The sequence below is a fragment of the Manis javanica genome, chromosome 3, assembly GCF_040802235.1.
Source record: "Manis javanica isolate MJ-LG chromosome 3, MJ_LKY, whole genome shotgun sequence".
In the NCBI taxonomy this organism is placed as follows: Eukaryota; Metazoa; Chordata; class Mammalia; order Pholidota; family Manidae; genus Manis; species Manis javanica.
In genome coordinates this window covers 198,938,270-198,961,365 of record NC_133158.1, presented here as the reverse complement: position 1 = coordinate 198,961,365, position 23,096 = coordinate 198,938,270, and the positions used below count along the sequence as shown (strand labels likewise).

The following is a 23,096-nucleotide window of genomic DNA, read 5'->3' as shown; positions in this document are numbered from 1 at the left end:
TATATTTAAATGGAAAAAACTCACTTAGAAAAGAATAGGGTTCAGGTCTTGGAAACAAAGTGACCTGCTGAAAGGAGATGCTTTTTTCCCAGGACACTTGTGGAAATACTTTGCGGAGAAACGGTCTGCTGTGTTTACGCCCTGGAAGGAGGTGTAGGGCACAGCGTGAACTAAAGGTTATATACTCTTTGAAAATCTACTCACGTATTGGTTTCTTCCCGCTACAGCCAAGAAACAGTTGTGCATATATGCTTTAACTTTGAAAAATATTATCATTACAACTTTATTTCTTGAAGATGAAGAGTTCAAGAGAATTCATCTTATGATATTAGCATTCTGAGCTGAAAACTGCTGTGACTTTCACTTCTTAATTACACATATTTGCTAATTTACCATAACTGACATAAATAATTTACTTGGGTCATCAGCATTTTAAAGTGGTTAAGTACATTTTTGAGCATTATGCGCCAGTCAGGAAGCCAATAATACCACTATTTCCAAATAAACCCTGTTGTCCTGTAATAAAGATACAGATTATTTTGCAGAGTAACTTCACATATTATGTTAATCATCTTCTCCTTGAGTTTAATTGTTGAGGCTTTTGATTGTGGTTTATTTAAGTCTACTTTTGTGGGGAAAAAATAAATCCCTAATAGCAACTGCACAAATTCCTGAGGTTGCCACAGTATTAGTTGTGGTTTCAAACATTTGACAGTCACATTAAGAGTTGAGTGCCATCATTATATAACAAATAGTTGCTTTTCTTGAAAACTAAAATCTGGTTTTAGAAGTTCAAAACTTATAAAGGAGGATGGTAATCCACCAGATATTACTAGTAAACCACAGGTCTACTTTCTACTGAAATTCTAATGTTAACCTAAAACTTTCTACAAAAAAAATGGAGTTTGCAAATAACAGCCTACACTACCCACCCACAGGTTTATAAACTAAATGTTATTTTTAAGTAAAATTTTATGTAGTAAGCCTTTTGTTTTTCAATATAGATATTTATGAATACCACCCGAGACATTAAAAAACTACCTAAAATTAGAATAGGATGAATAAATTCCACTACCATATTTCAGTACTAGTTGGTACATCTACTAAGATTAACTAAAGACCTTCATATTTTTGACAGTTGTGTTATTAGAAATTCTGAAGTTTATGAACAATGTGCATCAAATATTACTAATACATTAACTGTGATAACTGTATAAAATATAGTATACCAATTTCCCAGCCAGATTTTTTAGAAGTTGAAACAAACCCACAAATAGACAGAACTTAAGCAAAACCTCAGATTTTGGAGGTTTGCCCAGATTTTTTGAATTTATTAAATGCAGCAGGGATGCTGGAAATTTTCCAGAATCTATGGAATGGAGAAGAGCAGAGAGACAACTGGGGTAGAAGCCTTTCCTCTGTAAGGATAAAGAACACAAGACTCTCTTGATGTCAGGGTTAAAAACTTTTTTTGATGCACTGGATATTAGGTGTGCAATTTAACATCCTAAGAAAAATGTTCATGCATTATTCATAAATTAGCAAAATAAGCTTACCAAAGCCTGCAGTATCTTGATTCATAAAATTCTTATGTTTTCTTGCCTTTTAATTTTGCTTTTCCTGTATCTACAAAAATCAGAATTGAAAGTACTGATCTGCTTGGAAGCTAGTAAATTAATTTGGGTAGCTTCAAAATGATGTAAGAATCGGTTGTAGTCTGATTAAATGGCTGTAAAATGATAAGCACCAATTAAGACTGAAGAGTCAGAATTTATAGAGTATCCTATGCACTTTTAAGGAAAAAAAATTTCATTTAAATTCTATAAACCACCTGATACATATGTGTGTATGTTTATCTGTCTATCTATATCATTTTAAAAAACATTTTCTAACCAGTAATGGTTAATGAAAGCCTTGAAAGGGGAATAAAATAACTGTCACTGAATTTAAAAATTGTATTTCCAAAGTGATACTCCACGGAGGATAAATTAGAACCATCAGAAACCTTGAGGAGGAGGGGAGCAGGGAGAAAGAGCCAGGTTCTGCTGACTCCACAGGTGAGGGGTTGCAAACATAACCCTGCAGGGTATTATCGGCTGAGTGCAGTAGTGAGGAATGGTGCGGCCTGCGGCAAACTGCAAAGAACATGCCCTGTCCGGGGCCATCAGGTTCAATGGAAATAAAACAAGACTACAGGCTAAAAGCAGCCTAAATTACTTGGGTGGGCCAAACAAAACACAGCTGTGAAGTGCTGGCCCCACCTCCCAGGGCTGTTGGTTTGCTTCCTCTGCTGGATTCCAGCTCCAGCCTGCTCACCTTTCGGCTCTCCCTGCAGCTGTCATGTGCCCCCAGCCTGCTCTCCAGCCTTCACTCCCTACTCTGGGGAGTGGGGAGTGAGTGGGAACAACGCTGGACATGAAGTCGAGCCCTCGGTTTGAGTCCTAATTCATGGAGGACCCTAAACGAATGACGAAGCATGCTCCTTTCTAACCGTGGAATGAGGCTATCAATCTCAGAGTGGTTTTAAAGATTAAAGTAGGTTCCATATGGCAAAGATTGGTGAACTGTGAGCTGCTAAGTATGCAAAGCAGATTCTTATTCACGGTCGCCACTGCATCCCCTCTTCTTGCTCTTGACATCACCTGATTCAGACCCACTCATCCTCAGGCCCAGTCCCTCTGCCGGAAGTAACAACTCTTCCCACCCCTCCTATCCTTATTACCTTGGCTAGTGATGCCCCTTTCTCTCAAATGACTCTACTGAACACCATGCTTCTCTCAAGCCCCTGATTCACGGGCCAATGAGAGGGCTGGGTGTGCGCTGGGTGGCCACTTCTGCTCCCTGGTGGCCACTCAGCCATCTCTCCTCCTCTGAAGTCCACGCACTCATCCTGGCATCCCAAATATTTCTCAGTTTCCTCAGTGGCCCCAGCACTTGGCTCAGAGGTTTCCTCTCCATACTGTCTCCTGACCCCCTTCTTCCATTCTTGGTCTTACCCTCATCCGATGTGAATTTCCTCAGATTCCTTCCCCCCTGTTTGAAAATGCCTGTGTCATTGTCTGAAGAAGACGTGCTCAGCATCCGTGCCAAGAGCAGTCTGGTCCTCTCGTCTCTTTCGGCACCTATGCTATCAACTTCTCTCCTCTCACACTTGGTTGGGAAGCCTAAACAAGCTCCCTGTCCATCTCCAAGTCCTTGGCCAGCTGGCCTGATGCCTAATGGGCAACTTCAGTAGGCTTCTCTTAGTGGCCTCACCTTTCTCTGCGGAAGCTCTGCTGTTCGCCAGCCCCTTGTGCACACCAACCTGGCTCCCATCTCAGCACACTCTCCCGGGTTCGGTACCTCTGACGGCTCTGGCTCTGTCCCTCCAGCCTCCTGTCACATAGCTAGGCTGGGTCTTCCCTCTTTCTCAGTGCCGTGGTGGCCCCACTCACCATTTCAGTTTAGACTACAATTTTCTATAAGGGTAATTTCCAGCTTCTAGCTCAATACCCAAACCTGTCTTCTGAGTTCCATTTCCAATTTTCCCTCATCTTATGGCCTCTCTATTAAGGTGCATCTGAAAGTTAACCCATCCAAAACAGAACTCGTTTTATACTCTGCAGACCTGCTCCAAGTCCCAACATTAACATGTTTTCTCTGATTGGTATCATTACCATCCCAGTCACTCCTCTAGGTGCCCAGCCTGTGTCACTGCTGACCCACATCATTTTTATTTCCCCTTTAGTCAGTTACCAAGGCCAAGTCTGAAGCGTTTCTTGCATGCACTTGGATTTGTTCATTATACCACCAACTGCCATCACTTAGGCCATTATTTCAACAGCCTCACAGCAGGTCTTTGCTTTCAGTCTGGCTAAAACCTGACTTTGCCTCTCTCTCTCCCCTTCTCTTTCCCTTTCAAACTGGTCTATTGTCAGCTACATCTTCACAAAGCCATAAAATACAGCTTTGATCATGTCACCCCACTGCACAAAGCATTCTGTGTTGCTCTGATCTGCCCATCTAATAAAGGCCAGTTGTCTTCAGCAGGCATCGAATATTCTGGTCCAACCTATATCCCAACCTGTATTTCCCATTCTTTCCCAACCCAATAGAACCTGAAGCACCTTGAAAAATTAAATGAATACATAAATAAAATAAACTAAAAAAATTAACAGCCAAAAAATCTCTCCCCAAGCTAAGTGCTACTGCCTAGATATGCTTTCCCACATTTCCACACTCACAACACTGTTCCCTGACAGCAATCCCATCTGACAGCTCAAAGCCCATCCATCACCCTTGCAAAGCTCTCCAAGATTCAGCTGAACCATGAATCCTTCTCTGATTCCCAGAACTGAACATGCTCTGCCCTTTTTCAGCCACCATGTCATGCTTTATCTCTATCATGGTAGATAATCCCCTTCCACAATGTATTAAAACTACCTTTGAACTTTCCTTAGAGTAAAACTCACTGAGGACAGAGGCTATGCCTCATTCGCCCTTGGAATTCTAGAATTGCCTAATCCTACCCTAGACATAATAGACACTTCGTAAGTATTTAGTGGTTGGATAGATGAAGGAAAATAGGGACAGACTTTTGATATACCCAAAGCTTTATGCTGTGCAAGTAACTTTGTTCATCAAAGACCAAAGCCCTCTTCCCACCTTCTGAATATTGTTATTTTGATACCAACTACTTGACACCATAAATAGGCTATTCCCCTAAAGGGAAGATGATCTGACAGTGTAGAAAAAGTGCCAGGATAGACAACAATTTACTTGTGCTTAGCAGCAGCAAAACTTTCATTATAGTGTATTCCTCAAAGGTAAGCTGCAGTCGAACGAACTGAAGGCTGATTTGGTGCATCCCCTGGCATAGCTCATACATGGCAGACTGATGCATCTTCTCTCTGCAAGGGAAAAAAAAAATGTCTGAGAACACAGGTTCATTATCAAACCCAGACTGGCAGCCCAGGGCAGCTTAATAAGAGATCTGAGTCAGAGTTTTCCTTTTGGCTTCAACATGGAGCAGATGTGCATTTCAGAGACAAGTTAGATGCCTCTCACAGTGATTGGTAAATTGCTTCTAGACCAGCCCTGCCAGGCCATTTACTAGTACCCAGCAAGCACATGTCAGAAGCACTGAAACCAATCTTTTCCAAAGTGTGCCATTATTTCACTTTATGTCAAGAGTAGTAATGACTGATTGTGGTGTGTGCTATACCGAGCCTGTCTACAGAGCAGAGAGGCCACTGTGATGTGGGGTGAGGCCCATAGAAATGTGTTTATTAACTGTCTGTAGCAGCACATTTAAAAAAGAGAATTCAGACATAATTTTAAAGGGTGACAACCCCAAAAAGAAACTGATAAAGGGGGAAAGAATCTGGGCCTTTGGGCAATATATGCCTATTTCCATTCAAACAACCAACCTACCCTCTCCTTCCACCAAGTCCAAATGTTTCCATAACAACACAGATTATATAACCCTGAAGGCATTATTTTCTCTTTGCATGAGAAGCAAGGCATCACTTAGTTTTTAAGATTTTTTTTTTTCCTCAAAGTAATACATCTTTTGGGAGGCCCCTGTGTAACTGCTGCTTCATAATGAGCAGAATGTGTAAGTGAAAAGAGACTGTTAGTGAAAAATGGGGGAGGACCTGAAAAAGGACAAAGAAACAGAAAAAGAGGTCATGATGGCTTATAGACTACAGGCAATAAAGCAGGTGGGCATCTGCAGGACAGTAAGATTGTGACACCTCTTCCAGGATGTATTCTCAGGTTTCCCTCAACTGGCAAATTCTCTCTCATCTCAGTCCTAAAAGCCATTTATAAAGAACCCAAAATGGAACATTAAACATTTTGCTCTGCATTATTGTTATATGCCATTTGTCTCCCATAATAAGCTGGAAGGTATTTTTAATTAAGGAAATATTTTAAACACACACACACACACACACACATACATACATACACACACACATACACACATACATACACACACACACACATACACACACAGAATAATAGCATGAGCCTCTGATCAACCATCCAGAATTAACAATGTAAATAAATGTTCATATTTTTGCCGTATCTGTTTCAGATCTTAAAAAATTAAACATGGTGGAGTGAGGACTGCTCTGCCATCTTCCCTGTTTCCATTCATCTTCATTTGAGAAGGGACCCACCCACTTTGGGTGCTTATCATTTCCTTTTAGATTCACCTACACACGTATCTATAACAACAGCATACAGTACTGGTTTGTTTTATGTAAAATTAAAGTTAGATATGTACATCCTTCTGCAACTTATTTCTATTCAGTGTTGTAATTCTGAGATGTATCTGTTTGAATACAGGTAACTCAAGGTAACCCATTTTCACCAAGGCAAGTATCATTTGTTTGAACATATCCAACTTATTTACCCATCCCACTACTATGGACACTTGAGGGCTTCCTCTCTGTTGCTATTACAGATGATGCCCTACGATACTGAATGAAAATAAAATTGCTGAGTCAGAGATTCATGCAATCTGCTGCTTTCATTCCAACCAGTAGGAGAAGAGAGTGTTCAATTTATTCCACATCCCCACCAATACCTGTCATTATCAAATTAAAAATGTTTTTGCTATCTGATGGGGTTGAAAGAGTAGCCCCATTATTACTTTAATATGCATTTCCATTAACACTGGTAGGCTGAACATGTTGTCAAATGTTTTCTGACCATCTGGGTTTCTTCTCTGGTGATTTGTCTATTCATATCTTTACACCTTTTATGGTAAGCTTTTCTTCTTTCTATTATTAAACAACACTATTTTTATTCCTAATTTTTTTACCTTCAACATTTTTTGATACTAATATTGCTGTTTTCCTCACTCTTTCCATCCCTTTTTTTCCTTTCTGTTTCCTTTTTACTTTTGCTCATTCTTTAGAATTTGGCTGGTATGCCTTTTGCTAATCCCTTATTTTCAAATTTACCAAATAGTTATTATCTCACACATTTCTTATAAACAGCAAAAAGCTGGATTAAAAAAATCCGAGTCTCTGTATTTTAACAGCTTTCATTTATTACATTTATTGATTACATTATGATTATACATTTATTTCATTTATTACAATTATTGATATATTTAGATTTTTCTACCATTTTAACTGTCTCCCCTCTTTCTTTCCCTTCTTTCTACTTTCCTTCCTTTATTAGGTTGATCCAGCCTTTTAAAAATCCCCCTTTGGTCCTCTACTGGCTTGAGAAGGTGTACATTCTTTTTTACTCTCTAAATAATTAACCTATGAACTTGCATATTTAAAAATCTAAAGTTGATCAATAGCTTCTCCATGAGAAACATAAAAAAATGTAGGATATTTTATCTTTGGTCAGTTCTTCCCATCTTTCATGTTAATGCTTTTTACCATTTAAATTCTAACTTGTTTTCCAGTCACCCCTGAAATTAGTCTCTTTACCTCATGCATCCACAGTCCATGGCTATTTAGAGTTGCCAATGTGTTTCTTTGATCATCATTGTTTCTTACATTTCACTCTGTACTCTGGGTTCTATTTCTTACTGATTGAAGAGTAGGTCATTCTTTTTTTTTTTTTGTAATGCTTTCAGCAGTGGTCAGCTGCTGAATGTCCAAGTCTTTTAGTATTCATTTGTCAGAAATTCTTGAATGATAGCTTTATTTGTGAAGGAAGCTTAACAAATTCTTGAAGATTTCTAGGTTGACACATAATTTCCCTTGGTACTTTGAAGAAAGCATTCCACTACACTTGGACCTTAATCACTGTTTCTAGGAATTTTCTCATTGGTCTAATTGTCATTCTTTTGGTCACCTGAATTTTTTCTTTGGTAGCTTAAAAAAATTTCCTCTGTTTATCTGATGTCTGCAGTTTCATGATGAAGTACACAGGTGCAGATTGATTTTTATTTTTTCTACTCAGGTCTTACTGTCCTTATCTGATTTGAAGATGTAGGTATTCAGTTCTGAAATGTTCTTAGACATTGTTTTTTCAAATATAAAACCTATCCCATTCCTGTTATTTTTTCTTTTTGAACTCCTATTAGCAGTGTGTTGGACCTTCCCATTGTGTTTCCCACATTAATCTCCCTTTCATATTTACTATCTTTTTATATATCTGTACTGCATTTTAGGTGACTTTCTCAGATCTATACTCTAACTAGTTTTCATTTTCTGTGTCTAATCTGTATAATTTTACAGTGTTTTCATTTTAATGGCATGCTTTTTCATGTTCAGGTGCCTAGAAATGCTCTATTCACTTCTTTCTCAAACATTTCTTTTATTTCCCATAAGATACTTCATACTTTATGGTTACTGTAGCTTCTTTCACTAAATTACGTATTTACCTGTTGTATCTCTAAATACTTTAAAGATATTAATTTTATAGTTTCAGATTTTTATTACTCAATTTTTTGGGGATGTTACTATGCATGTCTAATGTCTTGTTTGGGCATTTGTTGTCTTCTGGGTGAATCCCAGGGACACTCTCTCATGGAGAGGATGCTATAGGAAGTTTCAGCATTTATAACTGTCAGAGGTATAAGGATTTCACTTGTTCTGGGCCAGTTTATATGCTAATTTCTCAGCTTAAATGCTTTTTGCAAGACGAGTGAAGTTTAAATTTAGATACCACACTTGATGTGGTACAGGCTTGCGTTTCTTAATTCTTTCAGCTTCCTTGCCACATCGCTGGCCTGGTTGGCCTGTGAGGGCTCACCATCCTTGTTAGTAGGCAGTTAAATCTTTGCAAAGCCTTGGCCACATCCTTGTTGGAGTCTAAGTTTGTCTCCTGTTCCAGTTTGTGTTTAAGGCCCACCCCTAAGGCACTTTTCTACATCCAACAGTCTGTGGGCCAACTGTGGCTTTAGCTCTATGTTATACCACTCAGGCTGTGAATTCCCTGTTGTTGCACCTGGGTTTTCTTTTTCTTTCTTTTTCTTTTGAGTATGACTATTTATTTAAGACTTTTTAAATGCAGAATTTCTGCGCTTAGAGAAAACAAAGATCTCAGTTCACTTCAAATACCATTTTGATGGCTAACTACAAGCTTCTTAAAGGCAGGATCCATATCTGACTAACCTTTCTGAATGTCAAACAGAGTATGATAGACAAGTGTCATGTGTCAATCTTTGCTCACTAAATTTTTCATGAATAAATGAGAAGAGGAAAGAGAAGAAGGGAGAGAACAAGTAAAGACACCAAAATGAATTAAAGACCTGCTGATCTGCATGATGATGATGATGATTAGAGGAAGACAATACTGAAAATTTACACAAAGAGCACACAGCTAATGAAACACATATGGCATTTGCGAAGTTCTTGCAAAGTTTCTCAAAGAAAGGAGAGATTTTGACTTTAAAAAAAGGTGAAGCAGACTGCAAATCAGGATGTCTGTGGACTATAACACAACATGCACTAGACATTGTACAATATAAAAGTGGACCCCTATGCATGTAATCCCTTAAGCTACCTGTGCTGGAGGCAGAACAGGCATTTGCGTTGCCTCAGCAGGCCTAGAGAGGTGCAGCCCATTGGCCTTGCAGAGGGCCCGCTTTCTCAGCCTGGGGTATTGCCACTTCTGAGATCCAGACTTGTCATATGTACACATGGGGTACTAATAATACTTCCAACCTTGCAGGGTATCGAAGTTCTTAAAGTACTGTACAAATGTTACCTTAAAAAATATATATGGAGAAAATAAAATGCTTCTTGAGAGACCAGTGATCGTTTTGGTTAAAGCAAACTAAGAAATAGTCAAATTCTTAAAATGGCTCTTCAGGCAAATAATATTGCATTATAGTCATCATTTCTATATGCAGGATGGTAAACCAAGAGAAACTGGAAAGAATGCAGATTTTTGGGAAGGTGGAAGTGACCTGCCTGGAGTAGAATATGAGAACTAAACACCTTCATATCAGTGTTATTGTTACCAGACGTGTTAACAAAAACCACACACAGATTAAAGGTTAAAGAGAGACCTTGGATTCTACCCGAAAACATATTAGAACATTAATGTGTGGCAATATACCTGAAGAAAGCATTTTTTTCCACTTCAGTATGAAGAGCATCTCTTTAACTCTTTCTTGAGGTATTATTGCCCCAGTAACATCTGTACTCTTTGCAGTATCACTTACAGAACACCGACCATACACTAAAGCTAAATTCATTCTTCCTGAATCTCACAATGCCTCGCGAAGAATCATCCTCATGTTCGTGATAACAAAATTTACATACGTGATGCAGCTGGGATCCAAACCCAGGGCTTTTACTTCAAAAACTCATGCCTTTTCCTCTCTCCGTGCTGCTGGCCCAGTAGTTTTTGGCTCTTTTCTCCAGAGTATCCCTTTATAACCATAAAGAGATATCTGGTATCTCATATGTTATTATATTCACTCATTTGCTTATCTTTTGCTCCCCATTATGTGGTAAGATTTTGTGTTTGCAAATTCCACTGCTGTTTCCACTGCATGAAATCGAGTTCTCTAAATGAGGAATATTGTGTACTCAATATAGCTTGAAATTTCAAGAAAATAGGCCACCTTAAAAACACATTTTATAAAACATCATTTTTGCACAATTAGATTAAATGCACAGAAATGTGCTTCCACAGAAGTTGAAACAAGGACAATCTTTCTGGCGTGATACTGGTATTAATTTTGCAATATTACCTGACAGTAATACTCCTTGCTACACACTTTTATTCATTTTATAATCTTACCTTGTTGTGAGTAGAATAATGAAAAATACAATGACTACTTTGGGAATGAGAAAAAGTTTGTATAATACTTCTAAAAAACTAAAGTAAATGCAAGAGTCACCTCTGAACAGTAGACTGACATAAAGGCAGTAGGAGACGACTGAGGTACAAAATATCCCTACACTAGAGTGAACATCAGAGACGAATAACTTACACCTTCTTAACTGTGGGCACATGTCCTCCACTTCTAAATACCTTATTTGCAAGAACAGAATAAACTCTGTTTTTGGATAAATAAATACAATAGCCAAAATGGGCACAGAGATACAGTTCCAATTCCGAAGACCTTGGGTTAAAAGCTATAGGAATGATAATTCTAAAATATTTTTAAAGAAATGCTCTAAAGAAAGAAATAAAGAGAAAGATTTCAATAGTTATGTAAACTTCTTAATTTTTCAAACTAGGAAATGAATCTTACTCATAGCTACAACTTCATCTGGTCCTCTCTCAGAATATCTGTCACACTAAACTATAATCATGATAATTTGGAAATAGTTTTAAAATATTAAAATAACCTAACATCTCCAAACCTGATTACTTTACTTAGAACAAAAGTAATTGAAGAGTTAGAAGATTTTTTTTTCCCCAGGATTTTGAGAGAATTTGGGGTTGGAAATGAAGCTTATTCACATGATAATAATGGGAATTAGAAAAAGCCTCATTAAAATCAGAGTGGGAAGGACATTCACAATTTCAATTATCTGTGTGATAGTCATCTGCTTTTAATTAAGAGCTAAACAAGCTGAACAGCATTTGTTATCTATAGGACCCATGCCATCTTGCCATCATTACATGTTAACAGTGTTGAGCTATTTCACATTATGAGAATGTCCATTGAACCTTTTGGTCAGTGGCTGTCAGAAGGAATGCTCCTTTTTGGCATTCAAGTGTGGGCTTACCAAGACACTACTAAAATAAAGTACTTGAAGAGCTTAGTTATTCAGTTATCTAGAGGTTCATCTGGGGGCAGCTGATATGGGAAATTATTGCCCCGAACTAAAGGCAATCCTGCAATCATATCCATGTTCTACTCTGACAGAAGTAAATATTTGATAAGCCCAAACTACAGAACATTCCAAAGTATGGGCATCGCAGAACTCAGGAGCTCCAAGGATTAAACTCAGTACCCACTGGGACAACTCATGCTGTGGTCATTTACAGGGAGAACACAAGCTAACTTCTATTTAAAGCATCTCTGCAAGATTGAAAGCAGGGTCTCAAAGACAGATTTGTATATCCATGTTCATAGCAGCAAATGCCCATTGACAGATGAACAGATAACCAAAACTTGGCACATACATATAAAATGGAATATTGTTCAGCCTTAAAAAGGAAGCATATTCTGACGCATGCTGTAATGTGGATGAACCTTGATGACATTCTGTTAAGTGAAATAAGCCAGTCCCAGAAAGACAAATACTGTATGATTCCACTCTAGGATGCACCTAGCCTAGTGAAACCCACAGAAACAGAACAGTTGTTACCAGGGTTTGGGGAACGGAGACTTGTTTTACATGACTATGTGAATGTATTTAACATTATTGAATTTATAATGAAAAATGGTCAAATGGAAGATTCATAGACACTGAGAAGTGACAGGTGGTTACCCTGGGGGAGTGGGTAGAGTGGTTCAGTGGGGAGGGGAAGGGGGTTAAAGGGGCACAGAAAATTCCCAATCATAATATAAGTTGGTCACGGGGATGACAGTACAACATGGAGAATATAGCCAGTGATTCTGTAACATCTTCCTGTGTTGACAGATAGTAACCGCACTAGATGGGTTGAGGATTTAATCATGTGGTTAAGCAGTGAACCATTGTGTTATATACTTGAAGCCAATATAAGATTGCATATCAACTATATGTCAATAAAAAATAAATGGTCAGGTTGGTAAATTTTATGTTGTGGATATTTTATCACAATTAATACATTTTTTTAATTTAAAAAAAAGACTGAAACCTGCAATCCTATCTATTTGAAAGAGATTCTGTAACTGAGATTTGTATTTAATTATGTAACTTCTCTTAGGGTTCAGGCTTTCCATTCATTCATTCATTCATTCATTCATTCTTTTATAATACATAAAATATCTCCTTTCTCTTTTATTTTTACTACTTGCCTTTTGCCTCTTTGTGTCTTGATGGATTTTGAGTTTTACTGTATCAGTGCTTGTATTTTGCAGGTTGTTGCTGATTGCTTTTTGAAAGCAGGAAAAGTAAAAATTCTTTAATAAATTATAATTTCAAAAAATTGAATCAGAAACAGTTCCTGTAAGGCCTATCTGTTGCAGTTTTGGTACCTACAGGGGAAGAGACGACGGAACTACCTTTCTGACTCTTTTCTCTTTCCAGGAATTCACGTTTTAATCAACATAATCCTTTCTCATTGGCTGATCTTACCAATGCCAAAGCACAAGAGGTTCCTAACTTTTCCATCCATGGGAGCCTATGAAAGGTACAATGACCTTTTTAAACTTAAGATCCTTTACCAATATTGCACTCAACTGTACCTTTGTCACCTAAATGCCTTCTAGGTGTGTAAAACATCACTTTATTTAGTAATAAACTACAAAAATAAACCTTTGAAATAGTTCACTTTAGTCCTTGGATTAAACAGTTTGGTTCAGAATTAAATGAGTGCTAAATAAATATCTGGTGGCTATGAGAAGAGGTCAACCCAATGGATTTCACAGACTTTGATTGCCTTTCAAACACAGATATAAACAAAGAACAGCAATGCTCATTCAGGGCTGAACTTCCTGAAGTCTCTAGAACATGCTATTCCTTCCATAAATTGCCCATAGGAATATGCGGGCAGTACATCATTGGGATGTGCACAACAATAGTGCCAGTCTTACCACAGAGAGTTAAATAACTTGAGTGGTGTGGTACACACACACACACACACACGATCACAGCAGATCTGAAAGATCAGACCTTACATCTGATCATGCAAACCACATCATTAAGTCTGAACGCATCTAACATCTTGTTACATGGTCAGTGTAACAGATGGTCTCTGTCTCAGACTTGTTATTTTCCTAACAAAACAGCATGCAGAAAGAGTTTTTTTCCCCCAAACATTAATTAGAATAAAATGACCTCAATGTGAGCATTCAAATTATTCCAGTTTATGGTTTAAAAATTTTTTCACTGTCTTCCTAGATTTTTTCTTAACTGATCAACAAGATATGTTTGTAGGAGGACCATTTTTGCTAGTTGCAGTTCTGATGTCTGTTCATTTTTATAGTATTTACATTATTTATTTCCAGCCAGGAAATAATGATCCCATAAATCGCTGGAGAACATTTGTGGCTACTGTGCTGGAGAGAGTGATATCCCAATGGCCTCTATGACATTTATCTAAGTCTCCATTAATTTTACATGGTCAAGTCTAGTAATAGTTAAAAGCTAATTCAATGTTGCATTTCTCACCTTAATGAATGTTCCAGAAGGGATTATGGTTTCATAGAAGTGCCCTCAGACTGAAGCATCACAATTTCCACTGACTTGAATGGATGTGACTTTACAAACATCAAAATAATACATGATAATCTAAATATCTAGAAGGGGATTGGTAATGTGCAACCATAGTTTACCACTGGTAGTCTAAGCAATCAGGAAAAAAATTCTTTTGACCATGAATTTTATATACACTTTTTGGTAAAATATTCCTCTGTCCCTTAGATTTTTACATAATTTAGTCAACATGGTTTCTTTTGCAAGGGCACATGTTTTTGGTACAGGAAAGAAAACTTGAAGCCATAGCCCACTGTGAAAATTCACTCAGAAGTGTTACACTAAGAGTAGAACACCCAACACCAAGCTTGGAACCTTATGAGCGCTTGAAACATGCGAACTATGTCGAGACTTATTGCCGCAATTTCTCTACGTACAGAAAGGATACAAAAGAACAATATTCTCTAGTGAAAGAGTTTTAAAAAATCATCATGCCTCATTTTGTAGGTTGTAGACTAAATTTCTGGAGACCTATGGTATGCAGACCACAAATGAATCAACAGAAGACAGAAAACCTTGGGTGAGCTATTACTGCTTCCCACAGGCACATGTGGGTATATGCTTACAGATAGTGCTTAATTTCAATAAATGACCATAGTCTCTTCACTCACAAAAAGGAGCCATTATAAGATTCCTATTTGATAACTACTGAATTTCAAGAACGTGAGCAAAGTTAACTGCTGAATTTAGATTCCTTGCCAGCCAGACTCCTGTTTGGGTAAAGAGTGATAGCAAGGCACGTCTTCTTAATTCAATAAAAGATTTGTATTAAACTGCAACTTTTGGAGTCATATTCTTCTTGAAGCACAAGGAACATCACTCTAGCGACCAGAGCTTGGCACAGGTTCCAGGGAAGGCCATGTACTCGGGAACAGCCTGGCTACGCAGTTGTGCTTCAAGGCAACCAGAGAGAAGGGCGCACCCTTACTTACAGAGGTGACTTCAGCAGCCTGTGGGAGTGTTAGGGTGGGGATGTGGGAGGTAGAGAGCAATGGCACCCACTTCACAGGAGTGCAGGGTCTTCCGCCTTGAAAATCTTGCTTTGGATGAAGAAAAGAGCTAACCCTCCAGAGACTGCTGTCACAGACACTATGCAATTCCTTAGTCAAACTGGGTCCTAGAAAACACTTTTGAGTGCCATAATTTTGGGTGAAACATAGTTCCTTTCATTTGAATCATTTCAAAAGCTGATAAATCATCTGCCTAAATAAAAAAAGATGATGTTTGACTCAATTAATTTATTAAGAGACCTTCCATATTACTGATTCTGAACATCTGTCACAAAGCAGATTTTGTTCAGGACATTATGAACAACTGCATCATTCATGACTGGTGCAATAAGTATATCACCACCAGGTCACTACATCAGTGGTGACATCCATTTCCCGTAAAATGTCAACACGGGAACACATACTACACGTGTGCATGAAATGACACGAACGCGATGCTTATTCAAAGGATAGCCTGTTTTTTATGCTCTTTATCTGCTTGTAGAAAATTGCTAGTCAAGATAGCTGAGGAGTGTACAACATTACTGAAAAATAATACATGTCCACTATGTTTCAATTACAAATAGAAATAAACTTTAAAAAATGAACATGGGATTTTTTAAAGATCAAAATTTCATGTACTGTAAGGAAAAGTCAAACTATACTTCCAATTTATTTTCTACAAAATAGAATATATACTTTATTTACTTCTAAGAAGAATTTTTTTGTACTAAAAGTAATATGATAATTTTTTAGTTACAGAAAACTAAAAAAAAAATGAGTAAAATCTATGCATTAAAAAAACCCTGATAACTGAGGAGTACAGTTGACGTTTCTAACCTTCTCTTCTCCTTTGAAATTCTATGAACTTCCAAACATCCTCTAATCAGAAAGAAATGGCCATGGAATGTCTCTTTAAGGAGAAACAAATGGTTCTTTGGGTTTTTGTGTTCATCGCCTAGAAGCAGTGAGAGTTGAGGCCAACACTTCAAAAATACCAACTCCCTGTTACCTCTTGATCGGGCAGGACTCCAGTGCCCAGCCATTCACTGGCTCTGCCACCTCCTGAGAGAAGGGCGAGGGATTCAAGCCCGCCACCCCTCCCCCACCCTGCACACATTGCTGTATTGCTCAGTGCAAAGAACTGGGGGTACAGGCAGCCAGTTGACAGTAATGTCTTCTGCAACAAGGACAAACACCAGCAGTCAGGAAAAATAGAACATAATAAAAAATAAGAAAAGTCACTCTTCAAGTAACTTCTGGGGCAGGAATTTCAATGATTTTAAAAGCAAGACCTTATAAGAAAAAGTTTTCCTTTTAGGATACCTCCCCAAAGAGCACAGAAGTTCATACTGAATTAAAAAGCAACTTTGTGTTGTCAGTTTTCATCCCCCTGGAAAACTATATAAAAGCCTTAACACACCTAATGTCAAAGCTAAGGCAATGGCATACAGCATGGTGACCATAGTTAATAATACCATAATGGATACCTGCAAGTTCCTAAAAAGGTAGATCTTAAAAACTCTCATCACAAGAAAAAAAATTTGTGAACTGTGATGACGGATGTTAACTGGACTCACTGTGGTCATCATTCTGCAATATATATAAATAATGAATCACATATGCTTGAAATCAACATAATGCTATTTGCCAATTATATCTCCATTTAAGAAGATAGCTAAGACAATGGGATGCGACACTTTTTTTTTGGATAAATGCAGTATTTGGTGATATCACCTCACTCTGCAGAAGTAGTAGTGACGGGCAGAGTGAGGAGAGAGGAAAGGGAGGCACAGGGAGGTGGAAGGATGAGACGAGAAAGAGGATAAAAGTCAGCTGTGGAGGGAAAGAGGAAGGGAGGGAGGAGAGAACAAGAAGGGAAGGACAGCAAGAAAGAAACAGCGCCCTCCATTCTGAAGCTGAGCCTATGTTCCCTTGTGTCCTAGGTGTGTTTCAATCCTGAATTTCAGAGACTCAGTTTCTCCTGCCTGGGTTCAATGGAGCCCCGTCTTCACTGTGCCCATCCAAATCCTAACCCTCCTTTGGAGATTTGCTCAGCTTTTAAAGCTAGACAGTTCTGCCAGGCAGCTTTCCTTGATCACTTTCCACCAGAGGACTGACTTTCTCTTTCAACTCCTGGCATGCCCATCTTAAATAAAACTTATTTGTTTCTTGTCAAGTCACCATTTATATGTCTAAGTTCTAATTCACCACCACATTATAGAATTCTGAAGCTGGAAATTGTGTCTTTCACTTCTTTGATTCCTTACAGCAGCCACCACGGTGCTTTGATTATTGCAGCTATTCTCAGTATCTGTTACTGACGGGTGAAATGCTACTCATTGTTCGTAACTGTTTTCAGTTAAACAATAAAACTAAAGAGATTTATGCTTCACTTTGGGGGAAGTGATTAGGGTATTCATTTATATGATTGTTTTCCTCTTTAACTGACCTTTTTCTAACCACAAATTCTCATAGCTACAAGAAAAAGCTATGTTGCTAGAAGAGCAGAATTACAGAAACATAAGCCATAGGAGCATGGAAGGGCTTCTGAGACCCTTCCACCTCTATTACTGTGTAGGGGAGGGGAGACATGTAGTATAATGAAAACAGCATGAGCTTTCAGGACAATCCTGGGCTCCAACCTTGGACCCACCTCTCAGTGGCTGGGTGGTTTGGGATAACCTACTGAACCATTCTCTGCCTGAGGCAGCTGCATGTCTATAAAACAGTGATAATAATCCCTGCCTTGAAATATGCCTGTCTGTAGACAAGCTGGTTCATACAAAATCATCATGTACAGGAAATAGCACATGGTAGGCTCTGCAATTAGTCTGAGAGCCCTTGCAGCACAGAGACTATGTTCTATGGAGTGTTGTCTGGACAGAACAACAATCTCTAAACAAAGATTATTAAGTCTTTCTTAAATAAGGAAACAGATCCAGACCTTGAGTAAGGATTCCCCAAAGCCAAGCAGAATTAGTCTGGTTCAGGTTTAAAGACCACCTATCAGCAGTGCTAAGGTAGGTTTAAGGACTCCAGGCTGATGATAGGCTCCAGGAATCTGCAAGGTCCTCCTCCTTTTCTCCAACTACATATTTGAGTGAAGCTGAATTTTTTTCATGTACTTTGACCAGAACACCCTGTCACAATAGACTGAATGTAAGAAGCAGTTAAGAAATGTATACTCTTCATGTAAGTCAAACTGGATTTACAAAATGGCAAAACAATATCACTTCACATTTTTTGTTTTGGGAAAAAAGTCATTTTTCATGAAATATTTATGTTATTTATATATATATTATTTATATAATGTGTAATGGGTTTGTTATGGTTATTTTAAAATGAATTGATAGTTAAAATTTGTTTTGATTTCTAGTAACTATTACTAGCTATCACTTCTAGAAACAAAAGCTTTAGGGCTCATCAACTGTGAGAGTCTATTTGGGGTCCTGACAACAGATAGTTTGTGAGTTGCTGATCTGGTTCAATTACCTCATTCTGCAAATGGAAAATGAAGGCTTAGTAAAGTTAGCACACTCACTAGACTACATTAAGCTCCTCAGAGGTGAAGTTAGGGATGGAGCCCTAGGTCTTCCATAATTGAGCTCTTAAATACTGTTGTGATATCAGAAAGTATGGAAAACAGACGTGAAGAAATGATTCAAGCTTTGAACCAAAGTACAGTTTTCCCAAGAACATTTTACTTCCCATTTGTGTTCTTTATACATTGGGCATATTCTAACCCATTTTAAAGAATAACTCATAGAAAATATGACGTATGAAGGGTCAGTAAAGCTTCCCAACACAGTCTCTGAAACCACCTAGTGAAACCAATTTTATCTCCAAAGGTCAGCTGCCTGAGAAAACAATCTACACAGTTAGTTAGAAGTCTGACATGGCTGAAAAAAATCTAAGCTTTAGACTGAGAGACATCTTAGTTCAAAATACTGAGCTTTCATCTTACCTTTATAGAGGGGGTAATAAGCTCCTACATCAGATGATGTATAGATGTGTATAACATATATAGCATAACCCTTTCACAAGCCTTCAGCATCAGCTCATAATCCTTCAAATTCCCTTTCTAAACTCCTTGATTATTAACTGCTTTTGCATGCTAGTATCCATGTAAATGGAGAGTTATAAATGGAATTCTGTGTGCTCCTCACCCACCCAGATTCATATGTTGAAGCTCTAACTTCTAGTGTGATGATAGAAGGAGGTGGGGCTTTGGGGAGGTAATTACATTTAGATGACATCATGAGGTTGGAGCCCCCATGAGGGGATTAGTGCCTTTATGCTAAGAAGCAGGGATGCGAGAGCTTTTTCTGTTCACCATGTGAGGACAAGTGGAAAGGCAGGTGTGCAAGCCAAGAAGATGGCCTCCGTCATCATACTGGCATCCTGATCTTAGCCTGCAGCTTCCAGAACTGTGAGAAGGAAGCATCTGTCGTTTAAGCCAGCCAGTCTGTATTTTGTTACAGCAGCCCAAGGTGACTAAGAGTTTTTTATTTATTTTCATACCTATACCAAAAAAGAAATCAGAAGCTTATAAACTACTGATTCCATCAACTCTATTGAGGCAGTGTTATTTCAGGGTAAAAGGGCACAGATGGCGGGCTGTTAGGCAAAGGCTGTCACACCTGTAAGTATGTACATTGGCTGGGGCAATACTCCTACTGCAGCGCTAACACACCAGATACATGGATGAGCTTTAATGAGGAAGTGGAGGGTCTCCAAATATGACCATTGTCCCCCTCTCCTTTCTCTATTTGTTTCCTTCTCAAATGTATAAATCTAAAACAGAAATCCCAGAAAAATTAAATAACTCTTCAGAGCCCTCCAAACACACAACCCTATTAAATTAGCTTAGGGTTCACAGGTAGAAGTGGGGGACATAAAACCACAATCATCTCTCATCTGTAATAACAATAAAAATGGATAACCATGTGGGGTGATTTTGGTTCTAAAACTGTCTGAATTAGACACAAGTTCAGAAAACACTTCATGTATCAAGACATATTCAAGTATGTCCCCTTCCTTCAGTTTAGAGGAGCATCTCCAAAGCTGCCATCTTTGCGTCTTATGATACATGTCAAGAGAAGACACCTAGAGGCCTCCTTAGTTCTGTGACTAATTTACTCCTGCTTGCCTACCCTAGTCTTACCATAGACTCACTGCATCAAAATTATTTTTCTCTATCAGTTATTCAATAAAGAAATTCCCTCAGTGATTTTATTTCGTATTGAAAGGAAGAGTATTTTCAGCTGAAGAGGCCCAGTCCTTGAGTATATTAACTGAAATAAAAAGCAACATACTAATAGAAGCCACACCAAGCCTTTTAAAGATAACCTATAATATGAACTGGTTTGGCTTTTATTCAGAAGGAAAAATAGCTCTGTTAGCTAGAGTAATAGTTAGCTAAAGTCTGGACATATTTCCTGCAGCACTGCTTCCCTGTGTGATCCCAGCAGAGTTAGTTATACATGGCTTAAACCATTCATTCCATTCATTCCATTTGCAGTCTCCTCTCTGTTTTGCTTTAATTCCATACTATACTGGCAGTTACCCAGCTTCATTAACTACTTAGGAAATTTCTCAAGTACACTACAGAAACACCATGCAAGAAATATTAACACAGAGCAGTGTTCTTGAAGTAAAACTTAAACTCTGCAACACTGAATCCTGTTCACCTGCTAAGCCTTTTATGGTTGTATATAAGGACGATGGCATGTTACCTGGGTGATACCCCTGGAGGATAGAGCAGGCGGCTGCTCACACCTGACTTCAGAGCCCATCCCTCCCACCTACCACCACAGACAAGCACTTACCCACATCAGGAACCTTGCTTCTAACACATGTGCTAGGAAGAGTACACATTCACAAACCAATAATAGTTACTGAGTGCCAGCTATGGAGACAGCATTTCGCTAGACATTACGGAAAGATGTAAAAGCATACTTTCTGTGCTCTAGGACTTTACAGTAATTCTGTTGTGAAAACATATATAAAACACGAAAAGCACCAAAAAATTGAGACAGAAAAAAAGGGTTTTGGGGGAGAAAAAAGTCACTCTTGACTTTGAGGGTAAGAGAAGCCATCAGAGAGGAAGCATCCTGTGGATCGGGCTTGAGGGAAGGAAAAGGAAACTGCTCGGAGAAAGACAAGACCAAGGGAAGAGGAGGCTAATCCGGCATGGCACAGAGTTTGTGCAGACCAGCAGCAGGAAATCATGCTGAAAACAGCATTTTAAATTTACTTAGTTCATCAAGCCTTTACTAATGTCCAGCGGCATTCTGGGTGCTGGCAATGCAAGTGAAAAAAAGGTAAACCGGACAGGCCAGGGGCCTGCCCTTCCTGGAGTCTGCACTACGGGGGCAGAACATCTACTATGAAGAAAATACATGCAGTATAGTAGGGAGGGCCGGGTGGAGGAGTCTACTCTAGATAGGTGGTCAGGCAAAATCTGTCTGCATGAGGAATATATTGAGCTGAGATGAGAAGGAACCACACCCTTGCACAGAGTGAGCAACGCGTGTAAAAGGCTTGAGTCAAGAAAGCTTGGATCCTTCAAAGCACCAAAAGGAGGTCAAGGTGGCTAACCAAGTGTGCTGGGAAATTCTCCAGAAGCATTCATTCAAACCGCACCTTACCATTTTATATAGTGCTTTTTGTGGTTGTATATAAGGATGATGGCATGTTACCTAGGCGATACCCCTGGAGGACAGAGCAGGGGGCTCCTCACAGCTGACTTCAGAGATCACTACCCCTCCCACCTGCCACCAGCACATGAGCTCTGTGTTCTGTTCCCTGTAGTGTTCCCATGGTTAGACCAGGGCTTGGTGTATTGAAGTTGATCAAGAGCCAGCTGTTGAATGAATGGACTGAGTGAATATCAATTATCACCTTCTTCCAAGTGGTCCAACATGAGAGAAGGGTTTGGTGAAAAAGCAGATGGGTTGACAAGTGAGTTGGAAAGTCTACTGATGTTCTCATCTTAGATTAAAACTACTCTCTTCATGTCCTTCTCAGGTGAGGGCAGTCCCAGAATGTTGCATGCTCATTTCAGGAACTTTTCTAAATGCGAGCAGTTACCCATTTCTCTAAGAACTTCTTTCCTTTCAAGTCTTCTGCTGGGAATGTCTGGAAGTAACGTCTACTCCAACTCTCCTTATCACAATGTAGGTTAATTAAGGCAAAGAAATACTGTTTAAAAAAGAAGGGAAGGAAATACCTGTGGTATGGGGGGGACTATACCTACCTTTCCTCTGCCCCCATATATGACTGAATGATTATTTCTCATTTGTAACTTATAAAATCTGCTCACTGCACCTTCCGCTACAGTTCCGTCTGCCTAGCCTGCTTCAGGTGGCAAGATACCCTCTATGCCCTAACTTTGCACAAACAAAAGATAATTCCATTCCGCAATGCTTATGACCTTTGCAGACAAGGACTAGCATTTGATCCTTGTGACATTGTTTTTCTTTAGTCAGAGTCTTAAACTGGACAGTGTGCAGGGGCCAGGCATGGGTGAACATGAGGGCCAGGCGCAAAGCAGCGGTGGGGGAGTCGGGGGGAGCTGCGGTGAAAGGGGAGCCCTGCCTGATTCAGAGGGGTGGCTGCGCCTCCTGTCCAACAAATTGCACAGACTGTTCTGCTGGTGGTACAGGGCCTGGGTTTTCGTAGAGTTCAGTGCAAAAATAAGGCAGAGAAGGAGGACTTTTTTCCTTAAAGTTTATTCCTCATACTGGCCCAGAAGTAAACATGGGACATCTCAGAAGGCTGTTGGTTTTTCAGTGGCAGGAGAGGAGGTAGGAGTGTGTATGTGTGTGTGTGTGAG

The 23,096-nt window shown here is 39.0% G+C and overlaps 1 protein-coding gene across 2 annotated transcripts in view; it reads right to left on the bottom strand.

The window, feature by feature from the left end:
• NR3C2 (nuclear receptor subfamily 3 group C member 2) overlaps positions 1 to 23,096 on the bottom strand; it is a 334,172-nt gene that overhangs the window by 30,226 nt on the left and 280,850 nt on the right. For both annotated transcript variants that reach the window (XM_073232590.1, XM_073232589.1), the window contains exon 7: positions 4,759 to 4,889. In XM_073232590.1, the coding sequence (XP_073088691.1) occupies positions 4,759 to 4,889 (131 nt within the window). The remainder of the gene's footprint in view (positions 1 to 4,758; positions 4,890 to 23,096) is intronic.